At 37.4% G+C, this 17,077-nt stretch overlaps 1 protein-coding gene across 2 annotated transcripts in view; it reads left to right on the top strand.

Annotated features, from left to right (window-relative positions):
• The window catches only part of TRIQK (triple QxxK/R motif containing), a 61,133-nt gene that overhangs the window by 3,579 nt on the left and 40,477 nt on the right, over positions 1-17,077 (top strand). For both annotated transcript variants that reach the window (XM_038128321.1, XM_038128322.1), the window contains exon 2: positions 14,992-15,072. In XM_038128321.1, the coding sequence (XP_037984249.1) occupies positions 15,012-15,072 (61 nt within the window). In that variant the 5' untranslated portion in view covers positions 14,992-15,011. The remainder of the gene's footprint in view (positions 1-14,991; positions 15,073-17,077) is intronic.

The raw sequence follows: 17,077 nt of genomic DNA, 5'->3' as shown, positions 1-17,077 counted from the left end.
TCATTTTTCAAAATAAAAAATGAAGTGCTTTTCAGTGAATGGCTATCCTCATTCCACATGAAGTCTGCAATGATTAAATATTAAAATGATCCATGGTTTAAATTAATATAAAAATTTTTCAGGCGATTATTACAAGATTAACATTTTTAATGTTTTAATAGTCCTGTAGTTGATCAGTCATAGGCAGAGTGAAACTGCCTTTAGTTAACTAACCTGATGATCCTATATATCACTGCAGTATTATGTACGATGTAAACCTTGTGGCATGGTTGGTAGAGGAGATGAAGAAACAGTGTCTCCTATAGCACTTTAATAATCAGGTTTATTCTTGAAGTATTTTTTTGACACACAAAATAAGCATATAACAATATTTTTTCCTTTTGAAAAGGAAGTAGGAAGGAAAGATAGTTCTAGAAAAAATGGGGTGTTTGCTGTAGAGGAAGGAACTGTTGTTGCATGTAATGACAAACATAGGTGGTCACTGGTATGGCTGTTGACTAACAACAAGTTCTTGCATGAGTGTTTTCAAATAGGACTTGCATTATTGCAGCTTTAATTGCAGAATTATCTGCAACAGTCTATGATTCCTGATACATTTTTATTCTTTAAAATTTTGTTTGAAGGTATGGGAAAATGTCATGGAATCCCAGGTGCTTTTATACCTCTAGCTGTGCACAGATACCCCTGTAATCAGTGCGTTGAGTAAATACTTAAGGCATTCCTGACAGGGACAATGCTAGTTCCTTTGTTTCTCATTTGTTTTGCTTTTTTTTATAGCCACAGGGCAAAAATCATCGTTAGTGATTTTTAAAGTTTGATTCTGGCTTTCTAAACACACACTGCAGTGATACAGTGGAGCTTTGCAGAATACAGTTTATTGTGTCCTGAGATACTTTGCAGTTTTAAGTACAATACATACATAACCAAAATATTGTTCATTTATGTGTTGTGATTGTTCTTGTCATCATCCTTTACTCATTATCTTTTACAATCAAAAAAGAGGCAGAATTGGGAAGAAAGGCTGATGAATTAGCCATTGTAAACCCAGGTTTGTAAAGAAGGATTGGAGATAGGAAAGGAAGGGTGCAGTAGAAATCCAGGACTAGACATTGAGCTGGTAAAACGAATAAATAAGGAAAGATTGTTCTGACAGCAGAAACTTACGGTGGAGAAGTCACGTCAGAAAGGACAAGTGTGAGAGGGGAAAAGAGCAAATGATCGCAGTAGGTTAGTGTTGGGAATGATAGTTGGAAAGCTAAAATCCAGAGGACAAGCTGAAGCGCACCATTTTTTTACACAAATTTATTGTCACTTATTAATGCTGTTATTTCTAGTTTTAGGTAAGACAACAAATTAAAAATGGGGTTGCATTGTCAGTAGTTGTTTGCCTCTAGCCAGAAAGCTAAATTAATTATCATGTATTTCTATTGAAATAAAATAAGTAGTGAAACAAAATAATAACCTTTTATGTGGTGAGCTGTTTTTTATATTGGGGAAACAGATTGGGTTGAAAATGTAGTAGGTTTCGAAGTCTCAATTGTTTTCTTCCTGGCTGTGCTGTGTGGTGTAAATGAAGAAAAGGTTACGTTTACCCATGATAATTCCCTCTCACATTTACATTATCAATCAGCCCGTGTAGCTTTTTGTGCTTTTATCTATTGTGTTTTCATTGTAATCTTTACGTATGAAGTTCTCAATTCTACAAACTCTTATGCTGAAATTTATTCACAAATGGCTCTGACAGATGTACTCTAGAAGCCTTAAATGCTGTAGTTTAAGATGGTGCCAGCTGGTCGCTTCTCCCCACCCCTGAGATTGCAGCCTGTATGGAGGAGCTGGCAATACCTGCACCTCAGTTCACTTCCTTCACCCGAGCTCACATTCCTTTTAGGGTGCTGTGTGCTCATGTGGAGGCTGGGAATCAGATCCTGGGTCCCGAGCACAGAACATATCCCCTTTTGTTGTCCTTTCTTGCAACCTCCTAAGCTGTGGCAGGAGATTAAGCACCTGGGTCAGTAACATCTTAAAGCCTCTCAGATACCCTGAGCTTGTTGAAGAGACTCCTCTGTGGTTTTGAGTTGAATATGTTTAAAACTTTTTTTTTTTTAAATTACCTATATTTTCAATTTGTCGCTGTATCAAGTCAGTGTGGAGGATATTTCCAAGCTTGGCTTTACCATATCACCAACTCTGCTTGAACTCTGACTACTGTCTGCTTTTAAAAGTGATCATGCCTAAAAGTTTATATTAAAAACCATAGATCTTTTTTCATGTAATATGTATGCTATAGAAATTGTTTAGTAGGCGGTGTGTTGCTCTCATTGTGTGAGGAGCTGGTTACCCTGCCTCCAATTAAGATTGCATCACTTTACTGCTGGACCAGTTTTGTATTACTTACACTCTTGCCAAAAGGAAATTGTTAACCTGAAGCAGTGGATTACTTGTTTTGTTTTTGTGTCTTGGCTGTCAAAATGAAAGCACACTATTTATATAGCTAACATTTAAATTTGGTTAGGTCTTTGATTTACTGTTACTCAACTAAAATGAATTTTAAAATTCTAACTGTACAGTAACAATAAAATGGATAAAGAGCTGCTGAGCTGCCAGCACTCAGAAGTAATGGCTGGGAGGCCACTGGCAATGGTTGAGAGCCTGTGGGGACTTGTCCCAGCATTTGCATCAGGTGTGATGTGCTTGTTGTTTTGGTCAGTTGTTTGTGTGTAAACATACAAGCATAGTGGCTAAGGATGAATAGTTCAGTGATTGCTGGATTGATGAAAAAAAGGATGAAGTTTAAAGTGTGGCTGAGATCATGGTAACATGAGTCTGTTAGAATGTAGTTCATGTGCATGTGCCAAGGAACAAGGAATGCTGGATGTGTGTGCAGAATGGAAAATTCTTATCTTCTAGAGGTGTGGCTGAGGGAAGACTTAGAGGTTTGTGAAGAAGGTCCTGTATACAAAGGGGATTCAAGTGCAGGGCCGTGTCAAGAAGGACTGGTGCTGCCTAGGAGAGGTAGAAGAATGGTTTGCGTAATAAGACCAGTGCAGGAATGTTGCATCTAGTTTTATTTTGATGGAAAACACGTCCTGAAAAATTTGAAAGCATCATGAAGCTCCTGAACAGACTTAGTTCTGTTTGTAGAACTGCTCTTGGGAGGTGCGTTTGCGATTGGGTTAACGCTTGCTGTGGTGTTTCTGACCGCACATGTGCCTTACCTCAGCCAGCTCTGTTAGCTCTCCCTCCCACCTGGTTGCTGCAGAGGCCCTCCTGTACATGTACTCTTTAGTGTCCCAGGCAAGGCTATGCTGAATCTGTTTGAATTTGTCATTTCTTCCCTTTGCAGAGGACATGAAAAGCATTGTTTCTGTTTTGTTGTATATATATGCAGCATGAAAAGCTTTCAAGAATATGTTTCTTCAACAAATTTCAGTATTATTTTAACTGTGCTACTAATAATTGCAGCAGTCAATAGTTTACTGGGGTTTTTTTTATTCTGAAAACATGAAATGTTACAAGCAAGGGTGGATGTTGCTTTCCTTGGAATTTTTTGACATGCTATTTAATTTATGAATGAATCTTCCTGTAATTTGGTGAAAAGGTTAATAAAGTATTGGTAGATTGATGCTGGCTTTTTATTCTGAAAGATAGGATAATTTGAAAGCCTGGGTTATTTTGGTATCTTTCTGTGTATACAAAGCTAGGGACCAGCAGGCTAAACAGGAAGGATGTTCTGGAAAAAATATTATAGAGACAAAACCTGTTGAAAAAAACTTGAAACTATTTTCATTTTAAGTACACCAGTGGGGTTAAATAATACTAATAACTTCTGTTAGAGTAACAGATCATAATAATTTAAAACTAAAGTTCCCAGCGCACTTGCTAATATATTTTATGGCTTCATTAAAATTCATCTGAAATAATTTACAGAGCAAGGCTTCTGGGTGAATTCTTCCAGTTCTGCATGGGAAGAGTGCCTGTTTATCTTCATGCATGTTTATATAGACCCATGGAAATTATGATGTAAATGTGGATGCTGTACTAAAACATAGCCATATATGCAGAGTAAGGAATTCAAAGCATTTGTATTCTGTCATGTATTGCACACAAGTAATGTATATTGTATAGGCTTGGTTCAATTCTGTGTCCTGACCATAGAAGGGCACTATAGAATATGTACTCTACCTTGAGGGGACCTTGAAGGGGAGGGTAGGAAAAAGCCCAGGATGATGACTCTCTTACTCTCTCTTTTCTGGTTTTGAGCCTTCATGTTTATGCACATTTCTGGAAATAGTGAAGAGCTGGAAGGGTGTTTTCCTTGTACTATACTGTTACACATTTTTATTTACTCACCTTATTAAAATAAATATATAGATCAGTGTGGAGACAACTGGGACAGCTGCAAAGCTGAGTGTGTGGGGTAAAGTCTTCTGAAAGGTAAAAGAGGAGGCAACTTAGCTTCATTTTCAGAGCTGACCCAGCTCTCCTTAAGCTATTAAAGTTACTTACAGAGCTGTACAGCTGTTGATACAGTAGTGGCCAGACTGGGCAATTGTATCAAGAAGGGAACAGACCTGCAGTTTCTTGTGATGTTGGTGTGTTCTTAAGAAAACCAATCTGAACTCATTTTACTGTATGCTCTAGAAGGTTTTTCATTGTTGTTTGTAATTTACAAGGCTATATTTCAGGCAGTGCAATCACCTTCTCCTAATAAAACTTTATGGCAGAAGTGCACATTCTGCTTTGACTCTAGCCAAGGACACGTGCAAACCCCTTGTCCTGTTTTGTCACCCAAGGACTCCCAAGTGCTTGGAGAGATGCACTCAGGAAATTTGAGCAAATGGAGTGGATTGTCATCTGCTATTTTATCTCAGGCTAGGTTCTGTAAGAAATGCTCACAAACTGCTTTTCATATGATGTCTTTTAGCAGTCTTACAACTGTTCTGTTTGTAACTAGTTTGTGGTCTCATCAAGAGGTATCTTTTAGGCCAGAAAAGACCAAACTTCATCACATTAGAATTCAGGATCTTAAGAAAATGAGCCAGCTTCTAAAGCAGCCACCCATAAAAAAGTGATCAATTTTGTGTTTCACTACTGTTTTTATGGTAAATAAGATTTCACTCATGCTAAATGACTCAAACCAAAAGGAATACTTTTTTTTTTTTTTTTTGTCTCAGTGTCATCCTTTCTTTTGGCATTCTTCTGGACAACGAACCCTGAAGCAAAATCTCTTCATTATGACACACACCTGCATGCTGTTCAGGAGCAGAGGGAAGAGATGGAGCTGTAGTCTCCTCCCACCCTGTTCCCATTAGTGGGAAGAGCCATGAAAATAGCCCAAACAGGCATTTGCACAAATGGTTTCATCCAAAATCTTCAGCTGTTCACATGATGTTCTATTTCAACTGATAATTTTCTGCTGGTTGATGGTTTTTCATTTTGCTGCCTTTCTTCCCAGCTGCACTTCACAATTTTCTCTGCCTTAAAACGAGGCAAGAAAACAGTTTACCAGATTTTCTGATGATTATCAAAGCTTATTTTTTCATTGCTTATTTTTTCATTTGGTGCATATAAAGGTTTTAGCCTGATTTTGATCCATTCATTTATTTTAATCTTTCTTCAAGGTTCAGATTGTAGATAGATATCAATGATCTTACACTCCCCTTTTTGCCCAAATACATCATAAAGCTCCCAAAGAGATGGTATCATGTAAGCTGTTACTTTATTCTTTATCTTGAAAATCATTGCTGTTAATGAGATCTCAGGTAGTTTTCAGGAGAGCCAAGTCTTGAGCAATTTAGATAAAATCTGCAGAGACTCTGCTTGGCCTGTTGTTTTGAACAACTTTGGAAACTACTGACCTGATGTTATTTATGCCACATTAAACTTCTCACCCATTTATGGCCTAATCCTTCAAAACCAAGTAGGACTTCTTTTTGAAAATGCTGCTTTTAACATCTATGGGTCTGTGTTCATTAAGACTGACTATTAAGCTCATTATTAATTGTTGTAGGGCTAAACTTTACATTTTTTCTGTTAAGACTCAAGTTAGCCACTGGTTATCTACTGGTTTTTGTCTCAATTTTAAAGAAAGAAAGTACAAAAAAGATATATTTGTGTTAAGGCTGATGAAATGCATGCCAGCTTTATGTTCTGATCTTTATGGGGAAGATCTGCATCTGGATGCAGATCTGTGCCGTGTGTTGCAGGAAGACCCTCCTCGATCAGGGATGTTGGACCAGATGACCCAGTGCGGTCTTTTCTAAACTGACCGATTCTGTGATTGCTCTGTCTTTAACGAGCTGTTGAATAATGAAGGAAAACATAAATACAAATCCCACCAAATTAAAACTCTTTATACTTCACGTTTCTTTTGGCTGGTGACTAGGCTAGATGTTTCGTTTTTTTTTTAAAGCTGGGTTGCTTTTCTGAATGCTTAATACAACATGTGAAACAAAAAAAATGGCATAAAACTATTTTTCTTCATTCATACATCAGCCTTTTTATTGAGCTTCAGAGAAAGGAAAAAAAATGTGCATTTGTTCTGAATGCTGGATGGAGAGATTACCTGAAGCAGTGGGCTTCATCGGGCTCTTCTGAGAGCGACCAGCGCTTTTGGGGCCAGAGCACGCTTGCTATGATGGCTGACGAAAGAGGCGAAGGATGGGTCTTTGGAGATCTGAAAGCTGTTTATTGCTTCAAAGGGGGTCCAGGGAGAAACTTGGACTGAGGGCACAGGGTTTTGTATGGGGGAAAAGGGGTATATCTGAGGGTCAGGGACCAATGGGAGCACGTGAAGGGGGGAGTGCAGCCAGCCAGGGGAACCAGTAGGGTAACGGGTGGAACACTGCAGCAAACTGGGACCAATAAGGATTGGGAGAGGGAAGAACATTCTAGGGAGAACACAAATATGGTGAACAAGGGTTGAACTGGGGTGGAACAACTGTACAAACTGATACAATTTAAGATGTTAATGGGCCTGCAAAGGTCTATGGGAGGGAGGCACTTCTGCCTCTAATCTTAGAGGGGTGTTTCTCCTTCGCCTGCTTCAGCCTCTCCAGGGCCGAGGCGTTACAGCTCTGGTGGCAGGCCCTTGGGCCTCCAGGATTATCCTTTAAGTCCTGTTGTACACCAGGTTTAGTAATGGACCTAATAATTTAGTTTTGCTGAAGTGTTATGATTAGGTTTATGTGGGCTGAAGTATTACTTGCTGCTGTTATTTGTAGAGTGCTTTCAACTTTTGCAGGCTTGCTCAGGGTAAGAAGGGAAGCAATCATTTGGCCATAAACATGGTGACCAGTTTTGGAAATTACTATGACTTGAAATCATGTCATGGGACAGTGTGTGATACTACAGTGAAATATGTTATAGACGGGCACATTTGTCTGCCTCCCAGCTTTGTGCCTGCATGATGTATTTGTGGCTGTTTTCTGGTTTTCAGTTATTAAGATAATTTTATTTGCCAAGAGTTGGGTTTCTGCTTGAATGATAGACATATTCAAGGAAAGTGGATATCAATATTAGAATTAATGGAGAAAAATTAAGCGGAGACTTAGTCTCACATACTTAGAAGAGTTTGGGTGTTTTGTAATCAGTGTGAGAGCATGAATAAAAAGGAAAAAATTAAAGCAGTTTCAAACTGTCTTGTTTTGATATATTACTTAAACTATTTCAGCTTTTAAAGAATTTGCTCTGAAATCTTTTGGTTTTAGTAGTCTTAAGGTAAGGCAAGTGAAAAGAAAGGCATCATAGAAATAAAAGCATGATAAATAGGTAATTGCTACCTGTTCCAATTTTTGTGCATGTGAGAATAACTTTGAAAGTTACAAGATTTACTTTCAATAAACGTCATTATCCCATTTTGCAATATTGAAAACTTTGCGAAACACTGTTCTCTGGATGGTTGAGGACTGTAGTTTAAGATGGATATATTAAAGGGAAGGATAATCCCTGAATACTTCTTCTCACTGGAGGAGGAAATCAGAATTTCATTTCCATCAAAAATGAGCCTAAGCTTAAAAATCTACTAATGAGACATTAACAAGTGTGTGTGATTGAAGTGTTCAGGCTACATGGCCATGGCTTGTGGCAGTCCCAGGAAAGAAGTAGGGTTTAGGAAAAATAAAATTTTTATCACTTCCCACAACTAAAGAGGGGAGAAGAGGGCTTAATTTCTCATTTAAAGAAGGGAAAGAAGCCACTCTTCCCTTGCTGTAACACCTAGAAGGGCAAAACAGTCTCTGAGACTATGAAGTAAGACTTCAGTAAAACCATATGGGACTCTATTGCATTTAAGAATGGCAGCTTCATAACTTAATGGAAGTGAAGTGCTTAGGCAGACTTAGCTGATTTTGAAATTTAAGGTCTTTGACTTCTAGCTTAATACCTGTTATTTGAGTTAGTCCCTACTTTATCAAGGGAAATGAGTGCTGAAGGGGTATGTGGCAGGGATCAAAAACAAAGTAAAATTGCTGGGGTTTAACTGAACTGTAAAAGTGTCCTCTGCTGACACGCCAGTTACTGAGACAGAGCAAATAATTGTTTCTCATTGTTGCTCTCGACTCTATGAACTTTTGACTCTTGAGGCACAGAGCTGTGCTTCACTCAGTTTTGTGTGGTGGTGGTGGTGACATCCTCTCTACACCTTGTGCCACAGAGGTGTCTGTACAGCGTCTGCAGGTGCTCCCGGGGAAGCTGTATCCATCCTTGGCGGATCTGCCTCTGGGCCATGGGGTGGTCTGGGTGTCCAGACCGTTCTACCCTTTTTAGCTCTGATTTCTGCCATAGTCCCATGTCCTTCCCTCTCCCCCCAAAAATGTGTAGACAGATTCAGTTATTTTGAAGAATGTTACTCTGAAATACAGTGTCAGTTATTGTGTAATTTTCCCTTTAGTGGAGATTACTCTTTTCACTGTGAAGTACTACATTTTGAACTGTCTGGCAAGGCAGAAATGAACCATGTGTATGCTTTTTTTCCTTCATAAATTTCTTTAAGGATATTTTTTGACACATCAGTGCCATCACAGACTAATTAGAATGGGGGAAAAAAAGTTCCTCTTTGGACATTTGGAATTTTAAATTCATTCAGATGAAGATCTGTCTTCATATTAAATTGAATATATGTTTCACACATGCTATAGCTCTACTTATCTCTGAAATAAGTAGGGAATCTTGTTCTGAAGGCATTACAACCTAATAATGAAAATAAAATGTAAGGTGCAAAGAATCGCTACAGTTAGGAATATTCTTCTGCAAAATTTTCTGGTTTTTATAGTAAGAATAACACCAATTGTGAAATAAATCTCTTCTGCGTAAGTACTGCTTTTGTAAGTGTATTTTGGCCTACTGTATTTTCATCCTGTAGAAACAGAGACAAACTATACTCTTCTGGGAATGGAAGGAACCTTTTAACATTTTTAATAGCATACTTTTACTTAAGAAAGCAATTTTGCATAAATAAGAAGTTCTTTTAAAAAATCTTATTCAAGTTTTCCCACCCTTAAAATGTTCACTCTTTTCCTAGCTGTGAGTACATTTAAGGATAATTTTTTCTACTCTTCAGATGTTTAAAAACATTCCATGTTAAGCAAAATTATGTAGACTCTTCACTAGATGAGAAAATACAAATATTTGGGTGTAAATAATGCCACCAAATTTTAGGCACTCTGAGGAGAATCAGGAACAAAACAAGAAAGCAAGATTGCCAGAGGTGATTTGGATTCCTGAATATTACATTTCTTTCTTCACCCATTGCAATGGGAGTGGAAATGGCCTCTTGTGTAGCTAGTGTGTCTGAGTTATGTTCCTGAAATTTCATGGGACTAATCTGGGTTGTTGATGAAATTAGTTTTTCAGAATATATTGCCTTAGAATTTTGAAATATTCAAGAGGTTATGCTCAAAATTCCTATGAACTATTACCATTTATTACTTTTGTTAAATAAATGCAGAGCTAATTTCATGCAGTTTGTAGGTATTGTATAGCTAAAAAACAACAGAGCATCTCCTTTCCCTGTAGTGCAGAGGGTACTAATTGGAAGTAATAATGTGTGTTTAGTTCCTAGTGCTTACATGAAGCTGTGAAACAGCCTGATATATGTCTGAGTAAAAGTTGTAGTTCCTATATTGTTTGAATCTAGGGATGTGGTACAGTATTTGTTGTCCTTGTGTAGAATGTTGAAATTATTTTAATATCTGTTCTGACTGGAGTTATGGATCCTGTGTTTTTGATTAATTTTCCTAAATTTAATTAAATTTAAATCACCTCTGCTGCTTTCAAGGTTAAATTAAGTAAAGAAGTATTGCATTCCTTTTATTAACAGAAGAATAAATAAATCCCCAGATAAAGCAGAGATAGATTCTGCATGATGCAGCATGGGCAGGGGATTCTTTCCTTGGAAATAATAATCTCATTCTTTTCTTTGAGAGAGACTTTTCAGAGGAATGGAAGACTACTGTAAGGCTTACCAAAAGAACATTAATGTATCTTGTTTGTAGAAAGTTTTTTTAATATAGTAATAGTAGTAAAGTTTTTAAAATTCTTTTTCTTGGCTACAGTATGGCTAAATAATTAATCTAGATTATTTCAGCAATTTTGGCCGCAGGCTGCTTTCACTGCTGTGTAGACAGACCTTAGTTACTGTACTTCAGCAGTACAATAACAAAAAAAAGCCAATTATAATAACCAGCAGCAACAATTTCCAAAATACCTACATGCAGATGGCTTCCCACTTTAAATGTAGTGCTACCAGTTTTTTGGGATAACTTGATGTTTCCAGATGATCTGATGTGCTCCTTGAATTTTATCTGAGGTAGATAAAAGGCTATTTTTGCTTTATTGTAACTTGTAAATATTTTACTGTTCATTAGTTATTAAACTATCAGCTATGGAGTAGACTGGAAGACCAGTTCCTTCAGTGATATCAGTAAGTTTTCTTAGCGTCTTTGAATTGTGTTAAAAATGAATCGATTTATGAGTTCAGATATCAACCTGCATTACATCCAGCAAAACAAACAAAAAAAGAATTATGTTCAAGGCAGGTATCTATTTGCAATTAAAGATGAGGAACTTCTGCATATATACAGATGCCAAGGACTTGGTTCAGTAGTTTTACATTCTGTAGTAGTTCTTTTCTGTCCTGAAGTTTTACTTGCTTTTCTCTCAGCTGACTAACTATATCTCAGCTACAAAACCAATAATTTCATTGATTATTTCTTAATGTGCCCACTGTTAATATTTAGGCAGCCTACTGGGAGAGTGCAGACATGCTGTCAGATATTGCTGCTAAGGAAGTTTGTACACAGGCAGATATGCATGTCCTGTAAGTGCACGCTGATTTACATTTCAAGGTTTATCATTGTTATTAATAATTTCTTTGCACCAATAATGTACAAAGTGCAATCTCTGTATATAGAGATCCTATTCTTACTTTTTATTAGTATTTCTAAAGTCATTCATAATAAATTTCTATTTCAATAATGTTAATTTCTTCAGTTTTTTTAACTGGTGCAGAAAATACTATGTATACATCAAGAACACTGAATTGGGATTTAAAGTGTAGCCAGACCTTGAGTGGACATTTAGGACTGGTTTTTATCTCACCAAATGCTATTGACAGAGGTTATAATAAGCAATTTATTATGTGTTTTAATTATTATCAGCCGCTGCTTAGGAGTAAAAGAAGAGAAGAACAAAGTGTTTTTCTGAGTGTGTAACTTTCAAAGGTGAATTACTAGAGGGGAAGCCAAAGGGGGTGAAAAAGTAGTGAAGGGTACCACAAAAACAAAGATGTCTTTTAATCTTGTAGCATCTCTGAAGCAGAAAGAAAAAATCACTGGGACCTCGCTTTGTTTTCTTAAAACCATCTTTTATAAAAGCATGAAAGTTGAGGACGGCTCACATTGCTTTCATATTATCTGAAATTACTTATCAAGTATTTTCATTAAAATGAGCAGTAATAAGCTCCTTTACATGTTTTTTTAAATGATTGTGTAATCATTAAAACTTCAGGGACTTGAAGGCTGCTTGGGATGCATGCAGCATGACGTGCTGCCTACCCCTTTGGTTTGGCAAAGAAATACAGGAGAAACCTCAAGAAGATCCTCCATTTGCTGATATCAGAAGCAGCAAAAGGGTCAGAGACCTGAGTGTAAATTTCTTTTACAGTAAAGATGACCTATTATTGTAGGATGACTGCTCTTATTTTAAATGGGGAAGATTAGTTTTGTAACTCACAAAGGTTTCAGGCTTTTTCTGTATCAAGAAATGGTTAGAAAGTTGCATTGAAAACCACTCCTACAGCAAGGTTCATAAGTAATAAATATTACCTCTTATTAATCTATATTTTAGTTTAAATCTAGCTCACGGCAAGTTGCCCAAGAATGTGGGATTCTTTACAAGAGAAGGTGACGAGCCATAGTCCCCAAGGAATTAAATTGTGAAAACAATCTCAGTTTCAAACATATAGACCTGTTATTCCCTTTCCGCATCTATCACAACACATTCTAAATTGTGGCTGATCTTCTATGCAAATAGCTGTCTTATTAGACACTGGGCTCTGTGTGCCAATGTCTCCGTGGGTTTCTCAGGCATTTGCTATGTAACCATCAAAGCAGTGGAAATGAATGATGATTACTGCATCCCTTTGAAGAACAAAGAGGACTTGAGTTCTAGATGCGAGACTCAGTGACACTGAGCCACGCAGGCAAACACGATCTCTGTGGCTTATTTTAAGTCAGGAAATAATCTTTGCCTGTGTTTTCTTCTTCTGTTTTATTGGCATTGCTAAAACTGCAAACATCTTTCACAGCTGATGTGTTGTTGTAAACCATTAGTAGACTATGGAAATTGCAAAAGGCAAGTCAAAACAGTCTCTTAACAGTGGCATAAAAAAGCCAAGAACTAGTTTTGCAGTGTAAAAATATATCTGTTACCTCGTCAGTTAGCTGAAAGTTCAAATTGTACTTTTATTTTTCCATTCTAATTATTATGATGTGAATGTTAGGAAATACAACCCAGTCCTGTGAAGAATAATAGAAGGGGGAAGAAATGCAACCCAATGAATTACAGTTCACTGCAACCGTGTTTTACATAAAACAGGGAGTATTCTCTGAATTGAACCAAAGGAATGTATGGAAAAATTAGAATGTTATAATTGGATTTTTAGTGCAGATTGAAAACTAGTGGCACTCTTCTCTACCTTGCTATTATTCCTGAATAAGTTTTAAAAAAGGTTGCAGACTTTGGAGTATCCCAGTTCATTTTATGCCATGTGTTCCACAAATAAAATTAAGGAGCCTGGATTTGTCACTTGACATTAAATGCTAGTAATTCCTACAGAACAGATGAATATAAAATTATAAATTTGTGGTTTTAAAATGAACAAATAACTAGTGGGCATCATTCCTGCAGCTGTATTTCAAATAATGTTTGAAGCTACAGAGAAAATAATGGTGGTTGCTTTAAATTTGGGATGCTGGCAGTAGTGTTCAGCAGTGCCATGGCATGCTTTTTGGGTCGTGGTTTGGCGTCTCAGTGCCTTCCAGGGTTGCACTTCCCAGGAAGCGTGCCTTGGCAGCGACCAGGGACTCTTGCCGTAGCACAGCTGGTTATGCCTAACAGAAAAATACAACTCTTGCAGATAACCCTGTGGCCATATGTGCACAATCTGCACATGGTTTGTGGCTACCCAGGATGATTCAGCCGAAGTTTGCCCTTGGCATGGTTCTCGCCAGGGCCACTTGGGAAAAGGCAGGGGTTGGCTGCTGTGCATCTTCTGTGCTTGAACAGTAAATCTGACACTTCTTGAAAACATCAGACCTCTCATGAGTGTGGGTGTTTATGTTGGGACTCTTGTGTTGTAGGGGCAGTCAGATGGTGGGGCTTATCGTCACTGTGGTGAGTAATGTCTCCAGCCCAGCTAAAATGGTTAAAACCCAGTATTTTGAGCAGTAAGCATGACTGTAACAGCCAGTTATTTCGTAACCAGGGAAAAAGAGGTGAAATGAGTGTGTTTGTAGTATCTGCCACTTGAGAGGCAGCCCTGTGAGGGATGAGTATAAAACGATAAGGTTTTGCATGTTAAAAGATATATCAGGAATTTACTAGAGCAGCGTTCAGATGATGCTTGTTCAGTTACATGAATGGTGTGGAAGCACCAATATACCAGAAGGAACATCTTTGGATGATTATGCAGTTCCTTGTGCAGTGCTAGTGTCACCTCCTCGTGAAGGTGTGTGCAACATGACTGTGCAACATGAGAATCTCATTCAAGAGTCTTGCTGTTTGTTACTTAAATGCAATGAAGGTGATTTAAGCTATCACTACCATGCCCAAGAGGTGTAAAATGCAAACAGCTCCTGCTCTCAGTTTTTGTTCTCCATTTCCTATTCATTCACAGATATCTAGAGCCCATGGCAGGAAAATAGGAGAGAGTGTGGTTGCTGTGTTTTAGATACCTGCTCGTCTGCAGGTGGTTTTCCTGAGCAGTTTCACCTGTGGATGCACACAGCCTAGTCCTGCCTCCGACTCCTATGTGTGGTGTAAATGTATTTTCAATAATGGAAACAGCTCACAATACTGCATTCATTCCCTGGTTTATTAAAGAAATAAATTATATAGGAATGTAATTGGTGGTACCAAATGCTGAATTACAGTGGCACCAAATGCTGAATTACAGTGCAATCAGTTTAAATCCTTTCTTTTTTCTTTATTTTCATTCAAACTAACAGGCATTCTGTAATGTTAATAACCCGTGCAATGGAGAAAAAGGTATGTTTAGAATGTATCTAATAGTCTTCAGAATAGTGATGATTAACTCCAGTGTCTCGTTGTACTCTGGGAAGGCTTATGTCTTTGTGTATAATCATGTAAATGTTGCTTGTTACCATTTTTCTGATATTGTAAGCAATTGATTTTGTTAGTAATTTATTTAGAAATAATGTTGTGGTTTTTGGTTTTTTTTTGTTTGTGTTTTTTTTCTGATACTGACAGTGATTTTTGGATTGAAAACAATGGGTAGAAAAGATGCCTCCACATCAAGGACTCCTGTTGACCAGTACAGAAAGCAAATAGGTAAGAGTTTGAAATAAAAGTTTGTGTACTTATAATAAAACAAAACTTTTTTTTTTTTCCCAGCAAGGCCTGCTAGTGTAACAAAACGTAGCATTTCTCTTCAAAAACTTTATTTTGTATATGCTGTTGAGTAAGTCATTCAGCTTTCTGAAGACAGTGTTTTGAGTGACTTCAGATAAAGTGTATGCTGTTTGTTTGGAAACACTAGGGAAATATTGCAGCAAAGTGGCTTCACAATATTTCTGAACTGTTGAAACTTTCCTGATTTTCCTGTTGGTCTCTAATTTCATATATGGGCATTTTTAACAAGATACTTTCTTCATTCATAACAATTTTTGATACACTGAATGTTACAGACCTTTGTATAACTGCATTTATTCTCACACTAATGGATATTTTAAACATGTTATTTTTTTTTCCTTAGGACTTTTTCTATCCTTGACTAATACTTATTAGGTAACACATATACAGAGTACGTACATGCACACGTGTACCTTCACATAGATACTCATATAGCAAAGGCAAATCCCTCTTTCTTTGCTTAAATGCAAAGATGAGTTATTTTTGAAATCCATATATGAGGATTCTGTCTCTGTATGTTAAATAATATAAAAGAGTTACAGTATTTTGAAAGTTTATATATAAAATGAAATACCTTAATCTGTACACAATTATTTGAGTAAATGACTTTGTTTACAGTTGCTAAGCACACACATCTGTTTAAATATGCAGAAAACAACAAGTGTCTGGGGGAAAAAGTGTTGTTTACAATGTGCATTCTCAAGGTGAAAGAGCTAGGGTTATGAGGGGGGGTGTTCATAGAAAACTCATTTTCTTTAGATGTGACACACTGCTCTTAAGTTGGTGAAAGCAAATGTTAAAAATTATTGTAGGGAAAAATCTCATGCTGGCAGGCAAATAAGCTACATAACCTAGGACATGTTTCTGTGATTGTAATGCTCCTTAGAGGACAGAGAGCATGAATGGACTGTGCTCTGCCTTTTGCTCTGATAATGGTTGTTTCAGCTCCTACTCTGGTCATTCACTGATACCGCTGTAGAGTTTGCCAGTGGAAATCTGTCCTCTGAACTTAATGAATTTTAGAGGGGGAGTTTGAAAATGTGTGTTTACAATTTAAAACTCAAGTTTTGCAGGTGTGTTTGAGTCTTATGTGTAACCATTTTGGGTTATCTTTTGTCCTGGTAGCTGAGCTTGGTGGAGTGAGCCCTCTAGTCTCATTATGCCATTAGGTGTATTATAGCACAAATAGGTGTATTATTGACAAATGCAATCCAATATTGCCCTAATGAATATAAAAGTGGTGTTGTTTTTTGGGTTTTTATGGGGTTTTTTTGTCGTTGCTGATTGATTTTTTTGTTCTTATATAGTTTTGCTTAACTGGTAATAATTCATCCATTTGTCACAGGATGGTTAAGGTTGACAAGGACCAGTGGAGGTCATCTCATCCATCTGCCCTGCTTAAGCAGGGCCACCTAGAGCTGGTTGTCCAGAACAGTGTTCAGATGGTTTTTAAATATCTCCAAGGATAGCAATTCCACAACCTCTCTTCCTATGTTTGACTCTCCTCAAAGTAGAAGGTTTTTTTCTTATGTATTTCTGTGTGTGCCCATTGCTATTCCTGTCGCAGGGCACCACTGAGAAGAGCCTGGCTCTGTCCTCTTTGCACCTTTCCTTCAAGTATTTCTATACACTGATAAAATCCTCTTTGAACCTACTCTTTTCTCCTAGGTAAGTACTCTCAGATCTCTCAGTCTTTCCTCATAGGAGAGATGCTCTAGATTCTTCATTTTAACTCCTCTTGATTCTTCTTGGCCTGATTGCATTCAAGTACTTACTAGAAATTACACAGAAAGATTTTTTTTTTTTAATGAAGTCATACTTTAAGACTTAGATTTGACACTTAGGTACTTTGGCAGGGATGTGAAGCTGTTCAACAGATGATCCCTCAGAACACAGAGCACCCTAAAGCTCCAGGCTCATTTGT

The sequence above is a fragment of the Motacilla alba genome, chromosome 2, assembly GCF_015832195.1.
Source record: "Motacilla alba alba isolate MOTALB_02 chromosome 2, Motacilla_alba_V1.0_pri, whole genome shotgun sequence".
NCBI lineage: Eukaryota > Metazoa > Chordata > Aves > Passeriformes > Motacillidae > Motacilla > Motacilla alba.
Note: the sequence above shows the minus strand (reverse complement) of the source record. Positions and strands in the feature narration are given on the sequence as shown.